This window comes from Vigna umbellata, chromosome 3 (assembly GCF_029865625.1).
Source record: "Vigna umbellata cultivar VRB3 chromosome 3, Vumbellata_1.0, whole genome shotgun sequence".
Classification (NCBI taxonomy): Eukaryota; Viridiplantae; Streptophyta; class Magnoliopsida; order Fabales; family Fabaceae; genus Vigna; species Vigna umbellata.
In genome coordinates this window covers 47610074-47635745 of record NC_142167.1, presented here as the reverse complement: position 1 = coordinate 47635745, position 25672 = coordinate 47610074, and the positions used below count along the sequence as shown (strand labels likewise).

The 25672-nt window shown below is 31.2% G+C and overlaps 2 protein-coding genes across 3 annotated transcripts; one reads left to right on the top strand and one right to left on the bottom strand.

Annotated features, from left to right (window-relative positions):
- The first annotated feature begins 1180 nt into the window (after nt 1–1180).
- LOC148202777 (protein indeterminate-domain 5, chloroplastic-like) lies at nt 1181–8570 on the top strand. The gene is given in 5 exon segments (XM_088110730.1): nt 1181–1798; nt 2240–2636; nt 5079–5510; nt 5512–6129; nt 8269–8570. Coding segments are annotated over 4 exon segments (1593 nt in total). The 5' UTR covers nt 1181–1638; the 3' UTR covers nt 6116–6129; nt 8269–8570.
- A 5504-nt stretch (nt 8571–14074) lies between these two features.
- LOC148202776 (protein indeterminate-domain 4, chloroplastic-like) lies at nt 14075–18929 on the bottom strand. Of its 2 annotated transcripts, XM_088110728.1 has the most exons (4): nt 18531–18929; nt 18205–18414; nt 17358–17754; nt 14075–15499 (listed from the first exon to the last, which is right to left on the bottom strand). In XM_088110728.1, exons 2-4 carry the CDS (start codon nt 18386–18388, stop codon nt 14404–14406), a joined length of 1677 nt encoding a protein of 558 aa, XP_087966854.1. In that variant the 5' UTR covers nt 18389–18414; nt 18531–18929; the 3' UTR covers nt 14075–14403. The 2 variants fall into 2 exon arrangements, with proteins under 2 accessions (XP_087966854.1, XP_087966855.1); XM_088110729.1 differs by lacking the exon at nt 18531–18929 and having other exon boundaries at nt 18205–18498.
- Between the last annotated feature and the right edge of the window lie 6743 nt (nt 18930–25672).

The window sequence follows — 25672 nt, the reverse complement described above, 5'->3', positions numbered from 1 at the left end:
TTTTTTAATAGAGAAAAAATCGAAAGTTTGGTTAAAAAGAATCGTGTCACATAATTAAGAAAAACATTTGATGGAAAAAATAAAAATAAAATTATTAAAATAAGTGAAAAAAATGAAACAAATTTCACTCCATTTTTTAAAACTATCCCTCTCCCTTTCTATTCTGGCCAATAACCCAAATTATTTTCATCTTCTAATATTCTCTCGATTGATTTCGTGACACCCAAAACACCATTTGGGTGTGCTAGATTAATATATTTTAAGATAAAAGAAAAAGAAGCTTAAGGGAAAAAATTAATGGTGTAAAAAATAATGATGGATAATAATTTATAGTATTATTGGGTGTCCCTCCCTGATGTGACTTTGGGATAGTAGCAGCCAGGCCTTGCATTGCATCATTGCATGCAACCCAAGGCAGCTAAACACAGCAAAGGTGGGTTCAGAAACCTTTTATGCCCTTTCCATGTCAATGTCCCTAAACGGTAATGACACAGTACACTCTGCCCCTACTGAATTTCAGACAACAGTCCCTTCCCCAATCACTCCTCAGGTGCTTTTCACTTCCATTCAACTTTTCTTTATAAAATATACTATTTTCTTTTTTCCTCTTCATTTTAATCAAATCTGTAAAAATACTTCAACTGTCACAAGTTTTCACTTTTTCACAGCATTCGACCCTTAAGAACTTATTACTGCTACAGCTTTTTTTACTTCAGAAACCTATTTTTAAAGATTAAAGATTAATCACTGCTCCCCTTCGAGATAAAGGGGTGAGTAAAGTTATCAACTTTTTAAACTTTGATTCTGTCACTTCAAAGGTGGTAACTTCCATCGTTTTACATATACGGTTTATGGAGCAATTTATGTATAATACACACACACACACGCGGTTTCAGTTCATCACCTTTTTATTTGTTTTTGCTTATGAATTTTTGTGGGGCCCAGTGGGGCTTGGTGATTAGTGAAAGTTTGTCTGGGAGTGAGTCAGAATATGCGAAATAAGAGAGAGAAAGAGAGAGCATAGCTGTTTCATTTCATGTTGCTTACACCCATTTCATGTCGTTATGTGTCTATGGATTGGGTCCACAGTGCCGTAGGCCTTTCTCTCTCTCACACATCAATTTTCCAATTTGTGGAATTTCATTAAATGCTGAAAAAAAGCATTCAGCAAAATCTGGAAAAGAGTTTCAAGAGAGAAAAATAAAAATTAAATGAGAAAAAGAAACGATTGAGCAAAATGGGGTGTGTGTGCATATGTGTTGGTGTATCTGCATGACACCAAATCACTGGAAGAGACTCTGAAAACCTCTACCTCAAAATTTCTCATTTAAATACAAACCCAAGTTGGGAGAAAATACTCATATCAAGTGGCCATGGGGTTGGATTGAATTTTCCTTTTTCTTCCTCTCCTATCTCTGCTTCAAAACTTTCTTTTTCATGGAAGTTTTCACCTTTCAGCCTCTCTTCTCTATTTCTCTCTAGAGAATTCAACTTCCCTTGCCTTTGAGTTTTGAGATTGGGGACAAGAATTCAAGGACTCAAATTGCATGTGGGTTTTCCAGAATTCTGATGTTGTTGTAAGGTTTTTGAGTCAAGAAAGAAAAGGAAAAAATCACTAGAAACGTTTTGCTATAAGACATGGCAGCACCTTTTTCTTCAGCATCTCTCTTTGGAATCAGAGAAGAGGATCAGAATCAGATGAAGCAGCAGCATTCCTCCACAACAACACCATCTTCCTCATCAACTCCAGCTGCACCACCACCCCAGAAGAAAAGAAGAAACCAACCTGGAACACCAAGCAAGTATCTTAACAATTTTACACATAAAAAAAATTAAAAAAATCTACTCTTCGGTTTATTTCTCATCAATTAAATGAATTGGTTTTTCTCACTTTCTGGTTTCATCTCTGCAAAAGGTTTAATTTTCACACCACCCACCATCACAATTTTTTGTTTTCTTCCAATGGGCAATTCCTGTGTGGGGTGGTGAACCCTAATCAATTCCTAACTTTGGAACATAAATGAGGAATGGAATGTGGAGATTAAATGGCGGTGTGTTTTGGAAACTTTGGCTTTGTCTTCAAGCTTTCAGAAAAATCAATTGCTGGTTTCCTTTTTAATCCTGTGAATTTTCTAAGTATTGGTTGTTTTTGGCTTTATTTAATAAAGTTTTTTTTGATTTATTTATTTTGGTGGTTGGAATGGGAAGAAGAAAATGATGCATGTGTGTGTGTGTGCAGATCCAGATGCTGAGGTGATAGCACTGTCTCCGAAGACTCTAATGGCAACAAACAGGTTTATATGCGAAGTGTGCAATAAAGGGTTTCAAAGGGAGCAAAATCTACAGCTTCACAGAAGAGGACACAATCTGCCATGGAAGCTGAAGCAGAAGAGCAACAAAGAGCCAAAGAGAAAGGTTTATCTGTGTCCTGAGCCCACATGTGTTCATCATGACCCTTCGAGGGCTCTTGGAGACCTCACTGGCATTAAGAAACACTACTCTCGCAAACATGGTGAGAAGAAATGGAAGTGTGACAAATGCTCCAAAAAATATGCTGTTCAATCAGATTGGAAGGCTCACTCCAAAACCTGTGGCACCAGAGAGTATAGATGTGACTGTGGCACCCTCTTCTCCAGGTATATCCACACTAATCCACAACTCAATCATCTTCCAAAATCGACAAATCATTTCCAAAACTAAAGTTTCTTTCACATGGCTTTTTCATTGATGCAACATTCTAGTCATGCAGCAGAGAATTGGGTGATGACAGATTACATGTTAAAATTAAGTACTGGTGTTTGGTTTGATTTAGGCTAGTTTGGTCTGGTTTAAGGCTTATTATTAGATTCTTCAAGTGACTATAGTTGGGAAAATGGCTTAGATGCTTTCTTCTTTTTCTATTTCAGTTTGGCTTCCTTCCAATTCATTCAGATTCTGTCCTCTCTTTCCCTCTCTCGTATGCTTTCCTTTGTCATCTTTCTCTTATATTTGGTACGTTGCCCAAGTGAACTGCAAGGAAACATCCCCCACGTGAATAATCTCTGAAAATCATAAAAAAAGCATTACCAAGAACAGTTTCCGGCACAATAAATTATTATATCATCCCAAACTACCTAATCTCCTTCAACCCACATTTACTTTTTCTTTTATTTTTTAATTTCCATAAAGAGTTTCTGATATAAACAAAACATCCTCTTCTTCCTCTCTTTGATAGACAGAAAACAACATTAAACTCGACAAACTCCATTTCTGTTACCTTGTCTTAAAATTACGGTTGTTTTTGCCGTATTTTTATGGATTTTTTTCAGAGCTTTTTCAAAGTTTTACTCGTGCACTTATCTATATCTATGTTTGGTGAGGAATTAATTTCTCTCTCCTTGCATACATGCATTAGTGTGGGGGTAGGAAATGTTTTCCTTAATTTATTTTCCTATTCACGTGCTGTTTTTTGTGTGTAGAAGAAGGGGGTCCTAGTGCAGTGTGGTGTTGTTAGGGTTTTTGTTCTCTTGTGAATTGGCTAGATGTGTTCAGTACTGTGTTCTCTCTTGCAGGTGCTCCTTTCCATTTCATAACGTCAGGGCCTAACAAACTCTCTCATTTTCTGCTTCCACTTTTTCACTCTTTTCTTTGACATTATTTCATGTTAAACTTGAACAACCTAGTGCTCATGCTTGGTTCAGAACTGCAGTCAAAATAAGTACACTTGAATACATATACAAACCAGTATATATATTTCACAAATTTGGTAGATTTTTGGAATTATTATAAACACTAAACAGATAAGAACCACAGAAAATTATTATATATATTTATATATGTATGTATATATATATATATATATACATATATATGACGTTTTGACACACGTGTCTGTGAATTTATGTATATGTATTCCCAGACACATATGGGAAAAATTTGAACCCGTTTGAACCGAAGCCTTAAATATTTGATCTTGATTGATTGATAACTTGACTTTAGCAAAAGTTATAGACATTCTTCAGTTCCATTCATTTTTGAAAGAGCACATCTTAGTTAAATTTTTGTGTAGTCTTTTAGTCAAGTTTTGGTTAAGTTATTACACCTACATCGTTTCTATCTAAGTTGTCCTTTTCTCAATTTCTACACATTTTCTTAATCACTTGAAGTGTCATTCACATTGTTCTTTTCTTTAACTACTCGTTTCATAAGTACACGCAAAAATTTATCCTCGAGCTCATTATGATTTATTATTGTCCTTTATGTTGACATTTTCCTTTAAGTGATTTTGTTGTCTTTTACTAAGAAGGCCAAGTTCTCCAGCTTCTTGCAATCTGTGACTGTTTTTATAGACAACTTTTTCTCGTGGAAGATTTTTCTCGAGTTGATGATTTCATGATATACTTATTTGTTTATTTCTTAAGATTAAATATAGTAAAACCCTTCTAAATTTCTTCCAGGAGTTCAACTATACATATATAATAAAGTTTAACCAAAATTGCTACAACTGTGATATTTTTAAACAGTTTCTTATTCCAATTTCTATTTATGATAAAAGGAAAGGATGGAGAAACTTAGCTTCTATTGAATTTTCCTCTTCTCTATCTATTTTACCATAAATGAGAGTGTGGAGATAAGTACAAAAAAAGTTGAGTGTGATACAAACATGATTCAAACTCAATTATAACAATTTATTACAAAATGGCAGTTATATGAATACACCGACAATGTATAAAATAATACTTTTACAATGCATAAGGTCATCCGTTTCTGCATTCTCTAGTCAATTATTCATCTTTCTAAAATTTGTTTTATTCAATATACATTTTAATATAATTTTTCGATGTTTTCTATGAACGTCGGAAACCCACTTTATTATTTTCCTTTCAGAATATACATATACCAATTTTCCAAGTGCTACTTCAAATAATAATATATAGTACCAAAAGTTTTAGATTTATTTTGAATATCATATACAGCAAGTCTCATTTTGTTTATTATTTGATTTGAGATATAATACATGCATTATTATTTAGTTTATTTACAAGATATATAAGCGAAATCACAAATGATTAATTGTTTGAGATATACATTGATTGCAGACGTGACAGTTTCATCACTCACAGAGCCTTTTGTGATGCTTTGGCACAAGAAAGTGCAAGAAAGCCACCCAATTTGAGCAGTGCCATTGGCAACCAGCTATTTGGAAACAGTAACAACATGTCCTTAGGCTTATCTCAGAATTTGGGTGCTCAGATTCCTTCAATCCATGACCAAAACTCCCAACCCAGTGACCTATTGCGTTTCTGTGGTGCACCAAGGACTGGTCCATTTGACCACATTCTCCCACCAAACATAGCCTCACCCTTCAGACCCTCCTCACACCAAACCATGCAACTTCAAAACCCTCCATTCTTCATGCCAGAATCAAACCAAAACCAAAACCAAAACCAGAACTACCATGATCACCAACAAGCTTTAATCTCAAACAAGCCTTTTCAAGGAATGATACAACTATCTGACCTCAACAACACCAACACCCCCTGCCTCCAACCTCTTCAACCTTCCTTTTCTATCCAACCGAGGCCACCACACCCCCAACTACTCCGAGGAACACCACTTCAACCCCACAGAAGCCTCAAATTTCTTCACAGAAGGCACCATAATCGGCACCGATCACCAAACAAGCTCCGCCACTGCCCCTTCGCTTTTCAGCACCACTCTCCAAAACACCACCAACTTGTCTCACATGTCAGCAACTGCACTGCTCCAAAAAGCTGCTCAAATGGGTGCTGCAAGTTCCAGCACCAACAACGGTGCCTCCTCTCTTCTAAGAAGCTTGGCATCCAAATCTGATCACAGACCACTCATCAGTGCTGCAAACTACAGCAACATCTTGAACTCCAGCGTCCAAGAGATGATGAACCTTCCCGGCTTCGAAGCATATGATCATGGCATCACCAACAAGGAGCCAAAACTCAACGTTGGAGGCTCTGATAGGCTCACCCGGGATTTTCTTGGAGTTGCACAGCAACAACAACAACAACAACGTGGGTTTAACTTGAGCTCTTTGGAAGCAGAGACAAACAATGCGGCGCCGTCAGGTCAATCTTTCGGTGGTGGAGCAAACTTTCAGTGAACAAGTACAATAAGGTACGTCGAAACATAAAGTTTCTCACCTTTCACAAATTCTTATCGTTCCCTGCATGATTACGCATAAAATGTTATACATATTTATCGTTTTCATTAATCTTTATAAATATATACACTTAAAATTTGAAACAGTGTTTCTTATCATTCTATTTTGACATTCATAAAACATTTTTCTCAAACACCCGTTGTCGACTTCACAATCGCCTACAACTTTTGACTATGTAACATGTGAAAATATACTGAAATCAGTAGATTCCCTTTCCAAAGTGTCTTTCCTTCTCTGAAAATATTCCTTATATATATATATATATATATATATATATATTTATATTTTAACATTTTTTCTGCTTTTTTTTTTTCTTATCTACGTATTCCAATCTACTCCATTTTGGGGTGCAGAGAGAGATTTAAAAGTCTTACTTTACACCTGTTTACCGTTTCTCTCTCTGTTAGTTTTTTTTTTCTTTCTATGGTGGTGGAGTCGTTAGCATAGTCATCATGAAACTGTGAAAGAATAAGTTTGTTTCGAAAAAGAAAATGATGTTTGAGATTTTGAATATTTTGTTTGAGAGAAAGGGGCTGTGTTCTGATCCTGACATGTTGTCTTGCATGGGGTGGACAGCGATGTGGTGCAGAACTTTGTTTCTTCTATTGTCTTCTCCTTTTCATTTGGTTTCATTTTTGGATATTTTAGTATATAGGGTTGGCAGAGTCACGAGTGTCCTTCAACCTAATTGGAAGGGCATGGCTGAACATATCCATGCTCCTATCAACTTTCATGCTATTATTTTTCCCTCTCTCTCTCTCTTCTGTCTCATTTTCTCTCTTTTAATGAGCAAAATCAAAACCATTTAATTATATCAATAAAATAGTAAAAAATAAGATTTTTTTAATTATATTTAATATTTTTCTGCGTCAGTTTATTAAATTAATTATACTGATTAGTTCTGAATTTTAAATTTCAGCAATTTAACTAATTATTTTGTTCATTACTATTTAAATTAATTTATTGAAAAGTGATGTTGTTAAAATGGATTAATGCTATTTTATCAATTAAATGAAGCAGATTTGTCAATTTGGTTTTAGTTTAGTAAATGATGGTTGTATTAGCAAATCATAATTCGAGTATTGACATTTAGCATTAAGTAAGATTACCCCCATGTAGAAGATATGTGTAAAACAAATGATCTCATGACAGAAATTTAAAACGAACTTGGATGTCCTAATTAGGATTAGGTTTAATAGGGTTAAATTAAGTAAGAAGAGAAAAAGCTATAGATAGTTACTACATAGTGAAATTTGCCCCTTAAAATAAAAATATATATTACATATATAATTTTATTATTAGCAAAGATATATTACATATAGTTGCATTAGGCATTATTTTAAAAAATAAATGCATAATGTTAGGGGTTCTTGTCATATAGTTATCTTTCCTTAGGAACTATTTAATGGAAAAAAATATATTTTATGTTTAATTCTATACTTTTTTGAAACTAAGATGTGAAATGTATGTGTGTTTTTGCAACTGACCACATTTTGTTATAAATATTCCTTTTATTCCATTGGAGGGGAAAGAATGGGCAATGAAGAGTACAGATTTATCTCTCCCTCTCTAAATCTAAAGAGGAGGACAAGGACCTTTAGTATCAGTAAATATGTTTTGCTTTTCATGTCTTTTTTGGTTTACACATGTTTCCATATTTAGGTATTTTACATGTTCCAAACATCTACTTATTAAATTATCTTAACAAACCATTTTATTTTTAGATTATTTGTGTTAAAGATTATTTATTTTAGTTATATTTGATCTTATGCAAGTTCATTGAATTAGACCATCTCATATTATTGATATAAACATTGTTCTTAATCAACTTTCGTCATCTCATCTTAATATTACAAGTTGCATGAACTTAAGCAGATTGCTCCAAGTTACTATGTTTTTTGTGGGTGACGTGGGTAAGAAACAAAGCTTTCTTGGTTTTCCTTTTTTCTTGGAACGGTGGAGACTAAAAATTAGGTTATGTGAAGTCTAATATCTTAGTATTTGCTATATATAACAATGTTTTTTTTAGTGTGTGTTTATTATCCGACACTATCCTAAATCTAACAGTTACAGTTTTTGGACTTTGGTTGCAGGAATGTGAGCTTGATCCATTCATAAATGTGCATCTATTTGGATCATCGGGAGCAGCATATTTGGAGTTTCTGTATAGAACGAGCTAGTTTCAAGATTTTCAAACAGTTGAAAATTGACTTCTTCTTCACATCATCGTACTTTGGAAAAGCATAAACAAATTGGTATTAGGATATTTCAGACAAAACTTGTTTCAAAATTTTCATGGTTAACTTAATTAGTAGATTTTTCTATATATTAGACAATGCTTTTGATATGAATAATAGTCATATAGTTATATATATTATTTATAGTTTTAGTATCATCTACTCTTTTAGACAGAAAAAAAGAAGAAAAAATTATTGTTTTAAAGCCTCTCGATTCAGCAAAACTAATCCAGTGATCAGTCTCTTATCTATAAAAACTTGAACATCTAAGTCAACCAATTTGAATTTTTAAAATTTTTAATTTTGTAAAGAATAGTTTTAAAATATATAAATATTTAAATGTTTAACATAACTGTCTCATTTCGCAAAGTTTTGCATTTTTTTTATTTTGCTTAAAATGTTATATAACATTAAGAATATATATTTTATTACTACCTTAGATTATTGAACCTCAAATGTCATTGTTTTTACTTATTATAAAAAGCACAAGGAAAAAAACCAAAACATATAATCAACTTTATGAACAGTTCTCATCGTTTTTAAAATGGTATAACCATTAATAATTAAATAACTTAATTCTTTTCTGTTTTTATAAACCTCCTATAATTCTGCTAGAAAGTAATCGTTCTTAGCCTAATCAAACAAGAAAAAAATAGGCTTAGATTAGCTTATTATATGGAACAATGGAAGGAAGAAATTATTATTAAAATGAAAACAAATGTATTCAATATTGCATGATGGCTGTTTTTTCTTTCCTATTTTTCTATTCGAAATTAAAACCTCGAGTTTTGTTTTTCAGAATTTTATTTGGTACATATTTTAGTAGTTTAATTATTCGGAATTCAATAATTGAAGGCAGACATACAAAATGTATGCAAGAATAGAATAGCATATTCAAAGACAAAGTTCTTAAATAAATAATATAAATCAAAAAGTTGTCCAATGCAAACGGAAAGTACAAAATAAAGAATATATGTATGCATAGTTTCGTATTAAATCTCTATTAAAAGATTCTTTCGGATTTTAAATGTGGATATATGATACATATACTAACCTAACTCATGGAGATTAGGCCGTCTATTAATATATAAATTTTATACTTGAGTTCTATTGTTTCTTTTTGTCTTGTATATAATAAATTTGTTTATAACTACTATATATACCACATTTGTGAATCATTTGGCAAAGTTTTGGTGAAAACTTGTTACTTGCTTTATTGTGGGTTATCTATTAACAATATTTTCTTACTTTATTCAACTCCTTACGTAAAGCTACAAAGTTTTCTTTTATGAAATTTTCTTTGCCTCTCATTTATGCCGAGCATCTAGCTTTTCAGTTAGAAAAAATAGAATCTAGAAAACCATTCTAACAATGTATTATTTGCCACGGAAGATATATGAATGGTGTTAGGTTATATTTCAAATCATTTCTACTTATAGATCTAAAAATATTCATGCATGCACCCAAAATCTACCTACACTCAGAATGGATAAAAGAACAGCAATTGTGGAAACGTAATTGATAGGATATTATATGTTGGAAATTTTATATTATTATAGATGAGATCAATTATAATATATATATATATATATATATATATATTATATATATATATATATATATATATATATATATATATATATATATATAATTTATATATATTGATAGGATTGTGGAAACGTAATTTTTTATTGAATAGAGAGAAACCATGTATTTGGACAAGAAGATAAAGAGGAATGATGGGTTGAGGATATATAGTCAAACAATGAGAATAAATAAGGCCATTCTAGGAAAAAGGGTAAGAAGATACTCTTCAAAGTCATCATAAAAAATAAACTTTTAAGACTAATTTTGTTTTATGAAATCACTTTGTAAATTATAGTATTTATATCTACTTATATATATATATATATATATATATATTATAATTTATAATTTAATTACTGCCTATGTTAATAAGAAAGTAGTAAACATTAAAAGATTGGTGAAATAAAAGGAGGGAAATATGCATGTGATAATAGTCCCAGGGGTATCATGGCTTCCTGGCCCATCATAGAGAACCTTTGGATTTTACGACAAAAACATGGTTATATTATACTACTGCAACCACCACAATTTTCACTTATCCAACCTTACATGTTATAAAGCAAAATTGAGAATATAATACCATAATCACAAAAAAGAGAAATTGAGAAGTGAATAGAAAATCATTAACTCAATTCAAGCGACTATCAATTAAATCAAAAACACAAATAAGTTGAAAAATTACTATTAAAGTTGTTTATTTATATCTCATCGCTACCGGTTGATTTCCTTTCTAAGCCCTCATTTTTGCAGTAGGAAATAGGATACGGTTTAGGAAACTAAATTTTATATTAGATAAAGATATCAAAGTTACATCATATATAAAATATATTTTTTTATGTTGGACTAAAGTATATATATACTAAAAATATAAAAAAATATTACAAATATATAAATAATTAACTTCTGAATATATAATAATTTTTTTGTTGACAAAATGTGAATTGTTAGATTTATTACTAGAGAGAGTTTATCTTATAATTTTTTTTATCTCCCTTCAAACTAACTTTATAAAATTTAAATATGGTAAATTTTTTCATTCTGACGCTAAAATAAAAAAAATAATAACTACAAATAAATAATATTCGGTATAATAAATTCTTGATTTTTAACATTAATTTAACTTTTGGTTTGTAAGTTGACATTAATTTAATTATTTTTTATATTTATTTAAATCAAGCAAACTTCTTGATCATTGACATCTCCTAGACTATCATTCTTGGTATCGTGACTTATAGATATGAGACTTTTTTCATTATGGAATTTATGTCTAGGAGGACACTCATGTTTCTTGTAGCAAACTTCAATGGTATGGTCAGTTTTGTCACAATGGGAATAAACCTTTTTTCGAATGGGATTCTTGTTGGCCTGAAATTCATGTTTCTTGAAGCAAAACCGATTCGTTGTGATCATTCTTGCCACAATAGGAACATATGACAATACCCACAACAACAACATATTTAATTTTCCAACCCATTGAGAAAATTATTGCTTATAACTTATCTTTCTTGTTGTACAACATAGGGAAAAAATTTCGGAAATGGGAGGCACATGATCCATTAATAGAACATGAGACTGAATGTTATCGTATTGTTTATTCAATCCGTGAAGAAACTGTAGGATCCTACTCATGCTTTCTTTGAACAATTGTTGAAATTAGTTTGCAAGAACACTTGATTTCATATGAACATGTTGGCTTAGGATGAAAGTTGTCAAACTCATCCCATATTATACAAAGCTTGGTAAAATACTCAGTCACGGTTCTATCTACATGTTTTAGAGAAGCGACTTCATTTTGTAACTCATAGATGCGTAGGAGAAGCTCCTTGGAAGAATCTTGATTTCAAGTCCTCTCATATGGCCTAGGCGATATCCATCTAGGAGGATGTTGCGACGTATGTTAGGAGAAACAGAATGCATGAGCCAGAAGACCACTATGTTGTTGCATCTTGTCCAAGCATGGTAGGAATCAACTTCCTTTTGTGGCTGAATAGTAGTACCATCAATAAACTGAACCTTGTTCTTGGCGCTCAAGGTTGTGTACATGGATTTACTCCATGCATAGTAGTTGTTAGATTCAAGAAGAGGGGGAAACAAGAGAGACCATAGGGCTTTTGCTAGGATGGAGGTACAAGAGGCTAGAAGAATGATTATGTTCTCCGTCATCGTGCAAGATCATGTAAAATAATAAACAAAGGAAGAAAAAAGAAAAAGAAAGAAGAGAGAAGAAAAAAAGGTCAGAGGTGCAAAAGTGCTCTTCCAAATAAGAGCTCTAATATCATCATAGAAAAACTGCAATGAGGGCTCTTTATAGATTGTGTTCGTGCAGTATGTAATCTGTGTGTAGGTTTCTGTGCATCGTGACAAAGTAGAAAAACAATAACATACCTACAAAACAGAGGAAAAAGAAAAAGAGACTTGAGAGCTTTTTTGAATTATTATTATTTGAATGAAAAAACGTATAAAGGAAAGTGTTGAATATAAATTAAAATATATTACCAATTGATAGCAAAAAAAAAACCGTCTAGTCATATAAAAATTCTTAAATTCAATTAAAGTAAATTTTCAATTAACCTAGATAAATATAAAAAATAATAATACATCTAATAGAAAACAAACGTAATATATATATATATATATATATATATATATATATATATATATATATATATATTATATTATTGTGTAACGATTCCACGGTGGATAACGTTGCAATAAGAAAATACTTGGACTAAGAGAAAAGGTTTCACGTGAAAAACAAGACTTCACATGAAAACAATGTAATTCCACACTTCTTCCCCACTTATCCTGCGAATCCCTTCTCTCTTTCTTTCGTGCTCTAATCCTTGAAAGGGAATGCAACAAATCCAGTTCATATTGGTTCTCTCAATCCCTTAATACACTTTGAAAGGAACACAATAGATTTTTCTAAATTATATTGTGGACTAGGGGTTTTTCCATTGAAAAGGAACCCAAAAGAAAGAGAAAGAATTTGAATAAAACTTTGAAGAATTCTACAAGAATCTTAAGCGCAATAACAAATTTGGAAAAGAATAGATTTCACTAAATTTTGTTAACATCCTATTAGATATTATAAAATATTGTCCAGTTATTATTTTATTTGTTTTGTACAAGATATTTATCTCCCTAAGAAACCATACAAAAAATTATTTAATTTTTGAGTTTCTTTTCCTCTCAACCTTCCACTGAAAACCTATATAAGTTACCTCGATCAATCCCTAGAAGTAGTGAATAGCCGTAGGAGAATGTCCTAGAGTGGTGAAACCCTTTTGTTTAACACTGAATGAATTATTCGAGAATATCCAAAAATAAAAAGGGTGAAAGAAAAGGAAAAAACCTAGTAAACTATTTTAAAGGCGAGGTAACATTACTGTAGTTTTCTTGGTCACGGACTAAATGATTCCCATATGAGGTATCAGATGGCATCACATGCGACAAAAGTGTCACATAATGCTTACCTATAATTGCTCTAACGAACATTGCAGGCTACTTTTTCTGCAGGATACAGTACGGTCAGCCAGCACCCTCATTAACTTCCTAAAAATCATTCAGAACTTGAATAAATGATGTGAAAGCTAACCCTTACGACTAAGGAAGTACGCTACAGTGCATGCATCATGCAAGTTGCAAAAAGAGAGAGAGTATCAATTTCAAAGGTAGTCAACTTGGTGAAGAATGTTTATATGAAAAAATGCTACTGTCTGGTGAGCGTGAGTCCTTGTTAAGCAAAGGAATGTCAACACAATTAATAGCTCAAATTAATGTCATGCTTAGTCTTTTTCTATGGCAGGTCTTAGGTTGTCAAGAATATAAAAAAACTTGTTAATTGGCTATGTTTTGAAGGTTTTGAAACCCTTTTAATCAGTCAATATAATAGTTAAAATGAAATAAAATCTGCAGCTAGCATTTGTCGCTTCTCTTGGAATATAGCCAACATGTGAAGATTCTCAGAAAGTGAGAGCCAGCTTCCTCGTTTGGTGCGTATTGTACAGAGCCTGGTCTTTACAACGTGCTTTTACTGTTAGTAACTAGTTTAATTTACCTCAGGGTCGTAAAATTCAATGCAACAGTAAATTTATTAGATATCTATCACTGTCAAAGGGAATGAAATTTCCACAGTGAAAGTGAGTGAAAGGGGAAAAGGGACCCACATATGTTTCAAGAAAAATACATGGATATAGCATACTTTAGAAACGAAACCCTAACTTAGCAATTGCCACTGGAACTTTCTTCAAAAGGGAAAACTTAAGAACTCCAACATATATCTAAAACAATAAACATTTTTTCTGCCTAACAAATTGTGTTTTTTTTTTTGAGTGTGCATTCGGAATACTTCTTGTTGACGGGAAGAAACTAATCCCTTTGAAGGTTTTTCTCACCAACTTTTTAGAGTGTTGAGGCTCCGAAATGTTGGTTTGCTTGTGCTGATTCCAATTTAGGATCCAAGGGGCTCATAGTTCCCATGGAGTGTTGTTGCTCTCGTGAAAATCCACCACTGTTCATGTTTCTGACCATTCCTCCAACCCCCAAAAAGTCCAAGGTCAACTTATCAGACCCTCCAAAGCACAAACCAAGGTTTTGTGACATCTTCTTAGGCTCCTCCGAAACGTTGTGAAACTGGCCAAGGTTGTTTTCATTCCCTTTCACGTTGCCAAACATGGAAGCGTTTCCATTGGCAAAGGAGTTCATCAATCCGCGCAGATGGTTACTGTGCTCACTCTCCATCCTTGACCTTATACCTAATTCTTCCGTTCCTCTCAGAAGAGAGCAGGGACCATTAGTGGTGGTGGTTGAACCCATTTGAGCTGCTTTCTGAAGCAATGCAGTGGCTGACATGTGAGGGGACATGCTATCTTGTTGCAAAGAAGAATTACCAAAGACTGAAGACAAGCCTGAACCAACTTGGTTACTTACAGGGCTACTAGAATTATAGAGTGTTGTTGTTCCTTGGTCATTGCCTCCACTTATGTTGCTGAATTGGTCGTTGATTATGCTGCCACTGGTATTGGTATTAGGAAAGAAGCTGAGGTTGAAGAGATTGGCGTTGTTAGCTGAAGCAGATAATGATGAGGCAGAGGTGGGGTTGTTGGTGGTGGTTCCTTGAAGATCAGGGAGTTGCATAAGACCGTGGAGTTGCTTGGTTGAGAATAAGGGTCCTTGTTGCTGAGACTGATGAAGGTCTTGAAATGCTTGGTTTGGGTCAGTCATGAAGAATGATGAATGGGATGGTGACTGCACTCCAAATGAAGAGGAGTGGTGCAGATTAGGAGAGATTAAGTGCTCAAACTTTTGTGCACTTCCAAGGCTCAATAAGCTGTTAGCAGAAGCTGCTTGGTTCTGCAGTTGGGCCCCTAGGCCTAGGCTCATGTGGTTTGTGCCATACAGATGATGAGCTCCCAAAGGGTTCAGGTTTGAAGGGTGTCTTGCATTCTCATGTGCTAAAGCATCACAAAAGGCCCTATGAGTGATAAAACTGTCACGCCTGCAACAAGTTAATAACATGTTATTGAATTGAAGAACACAAATGATGTTTTATATACACATAAGTAGCACTAGGGAAACAATCCAAACTAAATTTCTCCAACTATACATCTTGATTCATGACCTATCTTATTGCAAGTATATTATAGGTTAAAGGGTTAGAAGAGAACAATTAATATATACAACCCACCTTAAGAACAATTCACATGATTGGACTTAAGAACAAGAAGAGAAATTTCTATTTAATTACCAATGCAGCCACAACCAGTCACATAAACAATTTCACACTTGCCAAAAATGAAATATAAAATAGGAAAGTAAGATCTTTAATTTTGTGGTAATGAAAAACAGTCGTTACACATAGTCAATGAAAAGCATGAAATAGAAAATTAAGTATTGAATTTGGAAAATAATATTTTTTGTTGAAATTGGATCTTCTGGTTTGAAATTAATAGAAGTATGACAGGAAGAGAGAGCTAGGGCCCAGAGGATTATGCCAAAATGTGATACACACCAACAACTCCTTATCGAACTACCACTTTGAGTCCTCTCTTTGATCACTGAGAAGAAAGAATTATTTACACATTAGATGAAAGTCAATTATAATAAACTCAGCATGGGTCCAGCCTCAATAAATGCAAACTGCCCCATGAGTTGTCCATTTTCTAGCCTGAGAAAAATTCTTGTGAAAACGATCGTACCAGCAAAAGAGTAGCTAAATTCTCGGAAATTCTCAGTGAGAGAAAAAACATGAAACTATGTATGAAAAATTAATGCAGAGGGTTCAATTTGTTGCAGAAATGAATTCAAGAAACAAAGGGCGAGTGTGACAATAAATAAGAGCATGAATGAACTGTACCATGGGAAGAAAAACTGTACCTGATGAAGCATATTTGAAAGCACGTACACGTATATGAATTATATAAGTATCCAAGACGAAACAAAACAAAACAATGCAACTCCAAGTCATGTGAGAACAAACCCAGTATCACTGTGCCTGAGCCTGTGCCCCCTCTTACATTGTTGCTTATAACTACACGTGAATGGGAATAAGGATAAGGAGCGTTGTTCCCGAGAAACAAAGTTGAGCTTTGCCTTGTTTTTTCTTCTAAAACATTTCAAATTTTTCAAACACTTTTCTATACTGTGCTCACGTGCGAGCAGTCTTCTGCCTCTTCCACGTCCCTCCACTAACACCCACACATAAACTAACACAACAAAAAGTAGAACGGTCTTGCTCAATTTTACGTTTTAAAAACATTGCAAAAACACATTTCTTTTATTTTTACATTCACCACAGTTTACAGTTTACATCAGAACAGCATTTGTTAGAGAAATTTCCTTTCAGCTTTTATTATTTTCGCAACCCTTTTTCTTATCATGAAATTTAACTGTCCTCAAAAGATTTTCTTGCGTAGAGCTCTGATACTCAGTTTGCATTACACCCTTTTCACACCTGGACTATCAGATTTGAAAGATAACAATGGGAGATGAGATGTAATAATTAATTAAGAGAAAAGGCAGAGACAAAACAAAAGAGTACATAGAATAATAGAAAATGAATATGAAAAAACTAATTGTTTTCCTCGGTACCAAGAAAACATTTTTTTTTCTTTCCTTTACATTATAACTTACCCAAATCTACTAGTCCAATAGTATCCATAAGAAGCTGATTTTTCTTAGAAGAGTTAGGTGAAAAGGGTGTATGTAATGTATGATACATGTCCGTTTATCTTTTTCCCTGTCAAATTGCGGTTAGAATGGCTTTAACTGAAAAGTTGTTTTGTATGATGATGTTTTAGCTACACCAAACATTCAATATTAGAAGCAAAGGTAATTTTGGATTGGTGTGGATATACCTGGAGAAGAGGGTGCCACAGTCACATCTATACTCTCTGGTGCCACAGGTTTTGGAGTGAGCCTTCCAATCTGATTGAACAGCATATTTTTTGGAGCATTTGTCACACTTCCATTTCTTCTCACCGTGTTTGCGAGAGTAGTGTTTCTTAATGCCAGTGAGGTCTCCAAGAGCCCTCGAAGGGTCATGATGAACACATGTGGGCTCAGGACACAGATAAACCTTTCTCTTTGGCTCTTTGTTGCTCTTCTGCTTCAGCTTCCATGGCAGATTGTGTCCTCTTCTGTGAAGCTGTAGATTTTGCTCCCTTTGAAACCCTTTATTGCACACTTCGCATATAAACCTGTTTGTTGCCATTAGAGTCTTCGGAGACAGTGCTATCACCTCGGCATCTGGATCTGCACACACACACACACATACATCATTTTCTTCTTCCCATTCCAACCACCAAAATAAATAAATCAAAAAAAACTTCATTAAATAAAGCCAACTTAGAAAATTCAAGAAAAACTTTATTGAATAAAGCCAAACAACTAATAGTTAGAAAATTTAATGCTTCAAGTATACATACTGAGAGTGAAAAGCCAAGATTTAAAAAATTTTAATGTAGAGATAAGCATAGAAGAAATTAAGAATCATTGCCATTGTAATCAGCCTTTACTGAGTTAAAGAAACTCCTAGTCCTATATGTAATAGCAGGATTTAGGGTTTCCTTGACATGATTGTTTGTCAGGAGAGAAAAAGAAAATCTAGAAACAAAATCAGACAGAAGGGGTATTTAACATGAACATGGAAATGCTTTTTTAAGTAATAATGGAATCTAATGAAGAATGCATAGAGCTACTTGCATGGTGTTCCTGGTTGATTCCTTCTTTTCTTCTGAGGCATTGTGGTTGGAGTGGTAGTAGTAGAAGTAGTAGTAGTAGTAGTAGATGAGGAAGCAGCCGTGGAGGATTGGTGCTGTTGTGAAACCTGAGTTTGATTTTCTTGTCTGATTCCCAAAAAGGGTGTGGATGAGGAACCAGAAGCCATGTTGTTTTCCAAAGATGAGAGCAAATCTGGAAGTTCTCAAAGAAAAGTAAAAAACTTGTCTGTTGGAAATAATATAAGCAGAATAGAAGAAGAAGAAGGGAAACAAAAGACATATGAATAAAAAAGGAGAAAGAACAAGGACCTGAGTGAGGCTATATATGTATGTTTGATTTTTGTTGTCTGTTGAAAAAGGTTTCAGATTAAACCCAGAAAACACCAAGAAGAATTTTATCAAAAAGAGACAGCAAGAATTCTGAGAGGAAGAGAGGAAGAAAACAACATCACTCTGAAAACCTACTCATATCTCTATTTTTTCACTCTATCTCTCTCTAGCTAGCTAGCTATTGTTTTGTTATGCATAAAATTTTGGTTCTTGAGTAACTGGCTGCTTCTTCTTGTTCTTCTTCTTCCCTTATTTCTCAATCATTTGATGCGTTCTACATAAATAATAGTAAGCATACTTGTCCACCCCATACGCATACCCATATCTCATTTTTTTCTCTCTCTCTTTCTCTCTTTTGTCCGTTTGTTTGGCTTATACATTTTCCTGATATCCTTGTTAAGTGTGCATTCTGTGAGGGGAAATAATTTAGTGTAATGAAGTAGCAAAACGAAAAATGGAGGGTAATTTATGTCCCTATTATGCAGCCCTTACACAGCACAGTCTAGTGTGTCCCTTAGCAGAGGATGGTTTGGGGCCACCGACCCTTAGGCCTTACGGTCTCCTTATCTCTCTCTTCTTCTTTCGTTTCTTATTGCCAACAAACACAACTTGTTCTTTCCTCCTTTCCTTTCCTACACGCCAATTCTCAATTATTATTATTCTCATTATCCTTAAATCTATTGAAAATAAGATATTTTCACATCTATATTCTTCAAATCTTTTATCATCAAATTTCAAGACTAATTCCACGTTACCAAACTCAGTAAGTAATGTCAGGTTTCACTTCACTTATTATATGTACTGTGTTTATTACCCCCATGACATGTGAAAAACTTATTATAGGTCAGATAAATTTAATTTAATTGTTTTTATTCAGTCTACGATATTAAAATAATAAGATTTTGTCGGGCTTTCAGTGAATGTTTATCAAAGGAGTAATATAAAAAAAAAAAGTAGCAAAGTATTACAAAAGTTTTTTTTTATTTGTCTCCACAATTAAGTGAATGAGATGTTAGGTAATTGTAAATGTCAATTCACATTAAATTTTGTATTCACTTTTATTTATATTTTCGTTCTTATTTATAAGTATTATCTTGAAAAATATTATTTTCTCATTATATAAATTTAAATTTAAGTATATCTGATAAACCCAATTCCATAAAATAAGACTTGTGTTTATTTATATTTCAAATTGGTGAAATTATGGTACCACAACCCCAGCTAAATCAATCACACATTTATCTAAAATTCTATTTTAAAACAGAATAGGAAGTTTTCATATAATTATGTATTTAAAATATAGATAATGACATCTTTTGTAATAATTTGTTTAAATTAACTTACTGATAATATATATATATATATATATATATATATATATATATATATAATTTTATGTATTTAAACCTTCAGACTGTATAACTGTGTTGATTTAATATTACAAAAATTTGTATAATTTTATTAATTCGGTTCTGATACGTGCATGATGATGCAAACAAATAATAATCATCTCCATATTTAGAATCCAAATTTAAAATTCATAATTAGGTTGAACATGTGGTGATGTCTTCTCACCATTTAATTGTATATAAATCTAATTATATTACCTCAACTGTTATCATGAGTATGAGTATAATTTCTTATTTATCAACAATAGTTGTAAGTATATTTAGTAAGTACAAATTTATAACTTGCTTTATTGACTTCAAAGTCTGTTTCAATTATGTTAGTCATTTTGGATAAATAAATTTATTTTAACAGTATATAGCATATTGTATTCAAGGTTTGACTAATATTTTATTTTCTAATTTTATTATTATTTTTATTTATTTTTAAAAATATTTATTAAATTTTGTTTTTACCTTTTTATTTTAATTATCGTTTTTATTGTTTATTTCATTATTTTAAGGTATTATGACGATACTAATAATAACAATGGTATCTAAAATATTGAAAGAGTTAGATTGTCCTTAAATGTATGTTATGTTATTGTGTGGATAAAAATATGTGAGGTCTAGCAAAATGTATATTATATTTATTTTATTTTCGACTTAACTGAGATGTTTTAACTTAAATTACAAGTTAAACTTAAATAAAAAAATTTAAGCCTATATTTCTATATTTGTCCTTACAAATAAATTAGCATATCACAACTTAATATATTAAATATTAAATTAACATCCACAACATTCTATAAAACATATAATCATACAATAATTGACTCTAAACTCAATTATCCGAATACGATACTTTGATATAGACGTTAAGGAAGGTGTGCACCTATAGTAATATTCCGAAAAGTTATATACAAGGGTAACGACCTACTACATATGAGGTTAATCTTCCACTCCTAAGACTCAAAAAGTCAAGGGTAAAGATCTCATGAGTTGAATGATTGGTAGAATATCAGATACCTCCTTTCAGAAATCTCACTGTCAAGCATTTTCACCGCAACTTACTTAAATATAGAATATCACCTTGTGATTCTTCTCACAACACATATCTTTCATTCTCACAACATAACTCTACCATTCCAAAAGCATTAATAAATATAAAAATATATGCGCACCTTAAACCAATTCAAACAATACATCCATAAAAAAGCTTTTAAAATGAAATGACAAACTAGAATAATGTCAACGCCAGGTTTAGGTACCCAACGGTCTTTGATCTTCGGATAGATGAGTATATGATTAATATTTCTATAGAGATGACAGAGGAATATTAAGGAAAAGAGTTTTAGAGATAAAATTTTGTAGATAATGAAACTCCTTAATAGAAAATTCTATTTATACTATTGATATTTTTGAATTAAAATAATGGAGTATCATTATTTAAAACACTTTATTACATCTAATACTCTATTTTTGAGGGTCTTGCAATTATCGATATATTAAAATAAATTATATCTATTTATCATACTTAAAAGTAAAAAGATATAAAAAATATTATTTAATAATCTAATTTTATTAATAATTTTTACTTGTGGTACAAATTAAACTAAAAATTTAAAAATTTAAAAAAATTAATTGTCAAATATATATATATTTTTATATATATATATATATATATATATGTGTGTGTGTGTAATATTCGAAAAACATCTTGTTTCATGTTTTAAGAATAATATCAAAACTATTAACAAAAGAATTGTTCAATTTATGCTTTATGAGCTGTTTTGTACAGTTGTAAATAATGAATTTAATTTATTTACACTATCAAAGTTATAGCCTATTTTATGTTGTAGGGATTTATTTCTAATTGTTTATAAGAAAATATATTAACTAGCTAATCCATTCAAACATAATTTGATAACAAAAGCTGTTAAGAAACTTATATATAGAAATGACTGTCATACATTAATTGTTGTATATGTTTAACGATTTTTCTGAAAATAAATTACTCAAAATAATAGATTGAGACTATAGTATGTGTCACTATAGTTTTACTCATATAATTACATTCATCATTATATTATTGATTTATACAAATATCTAACTTTAGGAAAGTAAAGTTTTGAATAATATTTTTTAGTGAAAAAACACGGAGAATGTAAAGATTTAAAAAATAATATTTTAGAATTGATAGTACTTTAAAAATAGTAAAACTCGATTATTTTAATATTAAAATGTCTTAATATAAATAGTTTTGTTATAAATGAGTTTTACTATTTTAAAGTATGTAATCCTTTTAGAAATCATTTTTCTAGAGTTCTTTAATTTTTTTTCTAAGAGTTCTTCATCTTTGTTTAGTCTAATTGAAGAACTAAGACCATAAGATTGATTATCGCGACAAGCTCTTCAATTTGGAAGGATCAATTTCTCGGTTCGTATAAGTTAGTTTTCTACCACTTTTTTTTTGTCCAATATGTTTTGTCTTCACATACAATACTTCTTTTGGTTGCATGTGTCATTTAAATCATCAACATGATACTCTACTTATCAATGATAATAACATTATGTCCTAATTATTTTTGTAATATTTTTATATGAAGATAAAGCATCATGTGGAGTTAGAGGAGTGCTTTTCCTATCTTAAAGTTGTTTGAATCATTTTGTCAGGTAAGAGAAGTTGGTTTGTTGTTGTGATTATGTCTATATGTTGATATTTGCATTACATGTGGATAGTGTGACAAATCTTATGTATAATCTCTTGTTGAATTTGTGTTAATCATTGTAAAAATGTTAAATTATGTTGAATAAGTGTTGTGGTATGTGTTTCTGAATATGATGAACTATGATTTGATATGGAAATTGAGTGAGAGGATTCTAAATTGAGAAATTGACTTGATTGGTATCAATTAAAGATTGGTTTATATTTGTTTGAGCTAAAAAAAGGAGTAGAGGTACTAATTAGAGTCAATTGAACAAGTTAGATTTTTCCACATTCAGTTCTAGTTTCTGTCATGGCATTAGGGCGACATAAGAGGGTGTATGGCAAAAGTTAAAATTTCAAGGTTTAGGGCATTTTTTATTCTAAGGCCCTTGGCACAAGATGGTGATGTTGAACACAACTTTAATGATGGCTCCCTAACTTGGTTCTCGCTGAGTGAGCTTGTGCTCTACTGGATGAAACCAAAATTAGTGAGCTCATAGACTTGGTGTCGTTGGGTATCACGTTATGTTGTTGGGCGCCAGTATTAAATTCATCCAAAGGTGTTACCAAGGGTTCTGTCAATTGGCACCACTTTTCCTCAATGGACACCAAGTCCTTGTATGCTAGTGTTGGGCACACATTTGATACTATTGGGTGCCATTTGTTCTGCACCAAAAAGTGATTGTTTTCTTTGATTTTATGATACTAATTGTGATATTAATACTGTATTTCATTTGTAAAGTGAAACAAAGACATGAATGGAGGAATTATAAGGCATTTCTATGTTGGAAATCTCATTGAATGTCTGTTTTCAGAGGGTGTGGCTTGAGATAAAGACTACTTAGTCATCCTTAACTATACTAATCATTCATAGTCATGTAGAGGAGAATTATTATTAGGTGGTAAAAGTAACAAGAGATCCTATCATAAGGACGATCTCAAGGTTCTTATGACCGTGACATGGACTAACCTTGTGAGTGTTAGCTTAAGTAGAACAACTCAGGTAGAGCATTATTTTATCACCATAAGTGCATGTCTTCACTAATCTAATTCAAGGGCATGTATCCAGATAGATTAAGTTCTATAAGAGTTTTGGTTGTATGTATGTGTATGTGATCATTGAATGAATCATGTATATTATCTCTTTTTCCAACTAGTTGACCTTGTTCTGTGTTTTTGTGGTAGTTGTGTTGTCTTCTTCTTTTTGGAAGAATCATCTTATTAGTTTGAACAGATACAAAAATATATATAAAGATACTTCTTTTGATGAATGAGTGAGTTATTTAAGTAATTGAGTGATATTAAATCATGTTAGATTTAATATTATAATAGAATCATAGTTTAATAGATTTAGAATGTATATGAATAATATTATTATAATCTTATTTTCTAAGATTACAATATACTATATAAATTGAATTATTTATTTTTTTAATATTCATAAAGAAATGTTTTATTTTAATAAGATTACCGTATTAAAATGGGATCCTAGAGTTATGTACATTATTACACAGAAGATAATAATCATATCTCTTATTCAACAATCTCATCTCATTTTCATCATTTTATATGTGTCTTTGTCAGTAACCATCCAAATTTTTCACTGAAAAAGTTGTCGGTAAAGCATTTCTTTGTGATTGAAAAATACAAAAACTTTTCAATGAAAACTCGTGACTAAAAGGCTGATTTTCTGCTCATTGACTCCATTTTTTCAGGACCTTGATTTATACGACTAAACTCTCACCATAGACATCAATAATTTTCATATTTCTTTCCTTACAACTTTTGTTAGAAATTTTGTTAATTTTAAAAATATATACAACAAAAAATTTATTTAACATTATTAAAAACATATTGTATTGCTAAGATTTTGATTAAAAGAATAAATTTTACATGAGAAATAAATATATAATGAAATAGTTTAAGTAATAAATAAATTTCATAAAATATTACTCATAATTATTAAATAATTTGTTACCAATAAAGATTATTTACATTGTTAATATCCACTTATATAGAATATAAAGTGAGTATAATTAATAAACTTCAAAAAAATAAAGGCATAAGAAAATAGTAATTAACATATATACCTTTGAAAATTGAAAATAACTTTTTTTTTTATATAGAGAATCATATATAATATCTGTTGTATAGTGTTTTTCATTAGAAGTTTCTTAACTTCTGAATATGATTAATAATTTTCTTATTCCATATATAATATAATATAAGATTATAAAATAGTTTACAATAAAATAAAGATAAGAAAAAATTATTTATTTTATCATATAAATATAAGAAAATTTTATCTGGAGGTAGATAGTATGAAAGAATGGAAAAAATATTATCACTGGAAAAACGTGTTTCTTATTGGTAGCATATTTATAATGTGATGTTTGTTAATTGACATCAATCCTTTGGAAGTAACATAGTTGAAAACGCTTCTTGACCTAATGAAAAAGGCTTCATCCAAGCATAAACATATTAAGTAATTCAATGATAAATTATTATACATTAATTTATTATTTTATACTAATATAATAATATTTAATGATTAATAATATAATATATTTTACTTTCTTACAATATATAAAAGTTAAGCTATATGTACACAACTTCCGTAATATTCATAAAGTTTACACTTCTTAGCTAAGTAATTATAGCCAAAAATATTATATACTATTATACATATACATTCAAACTAAAAGCACCTATGCATAAGGTATCTAAGTTTCAAGTGGTTTTTCTACTATGCAATTAATCAAATATATATTGAGTATGTTTGTTTATTAAAAAATTATTATTAAAAATATTTTTCTTTACTATAGTTAATTAAGTTTTAAATTCCTAGTAAATTTGAAAAGTTTCAATTGAATTCTTATTAAATTTTATAGTTTAAGTAGTTAAAATTTTAAATTTTTTAATTAAATATTTATAATTTATATTTTTATATTAATTATATATATAACCTGACAATTAGCTTGTACTGTTTAAATGTAGTCGCATAATATTTTATTATCAGAGATCAT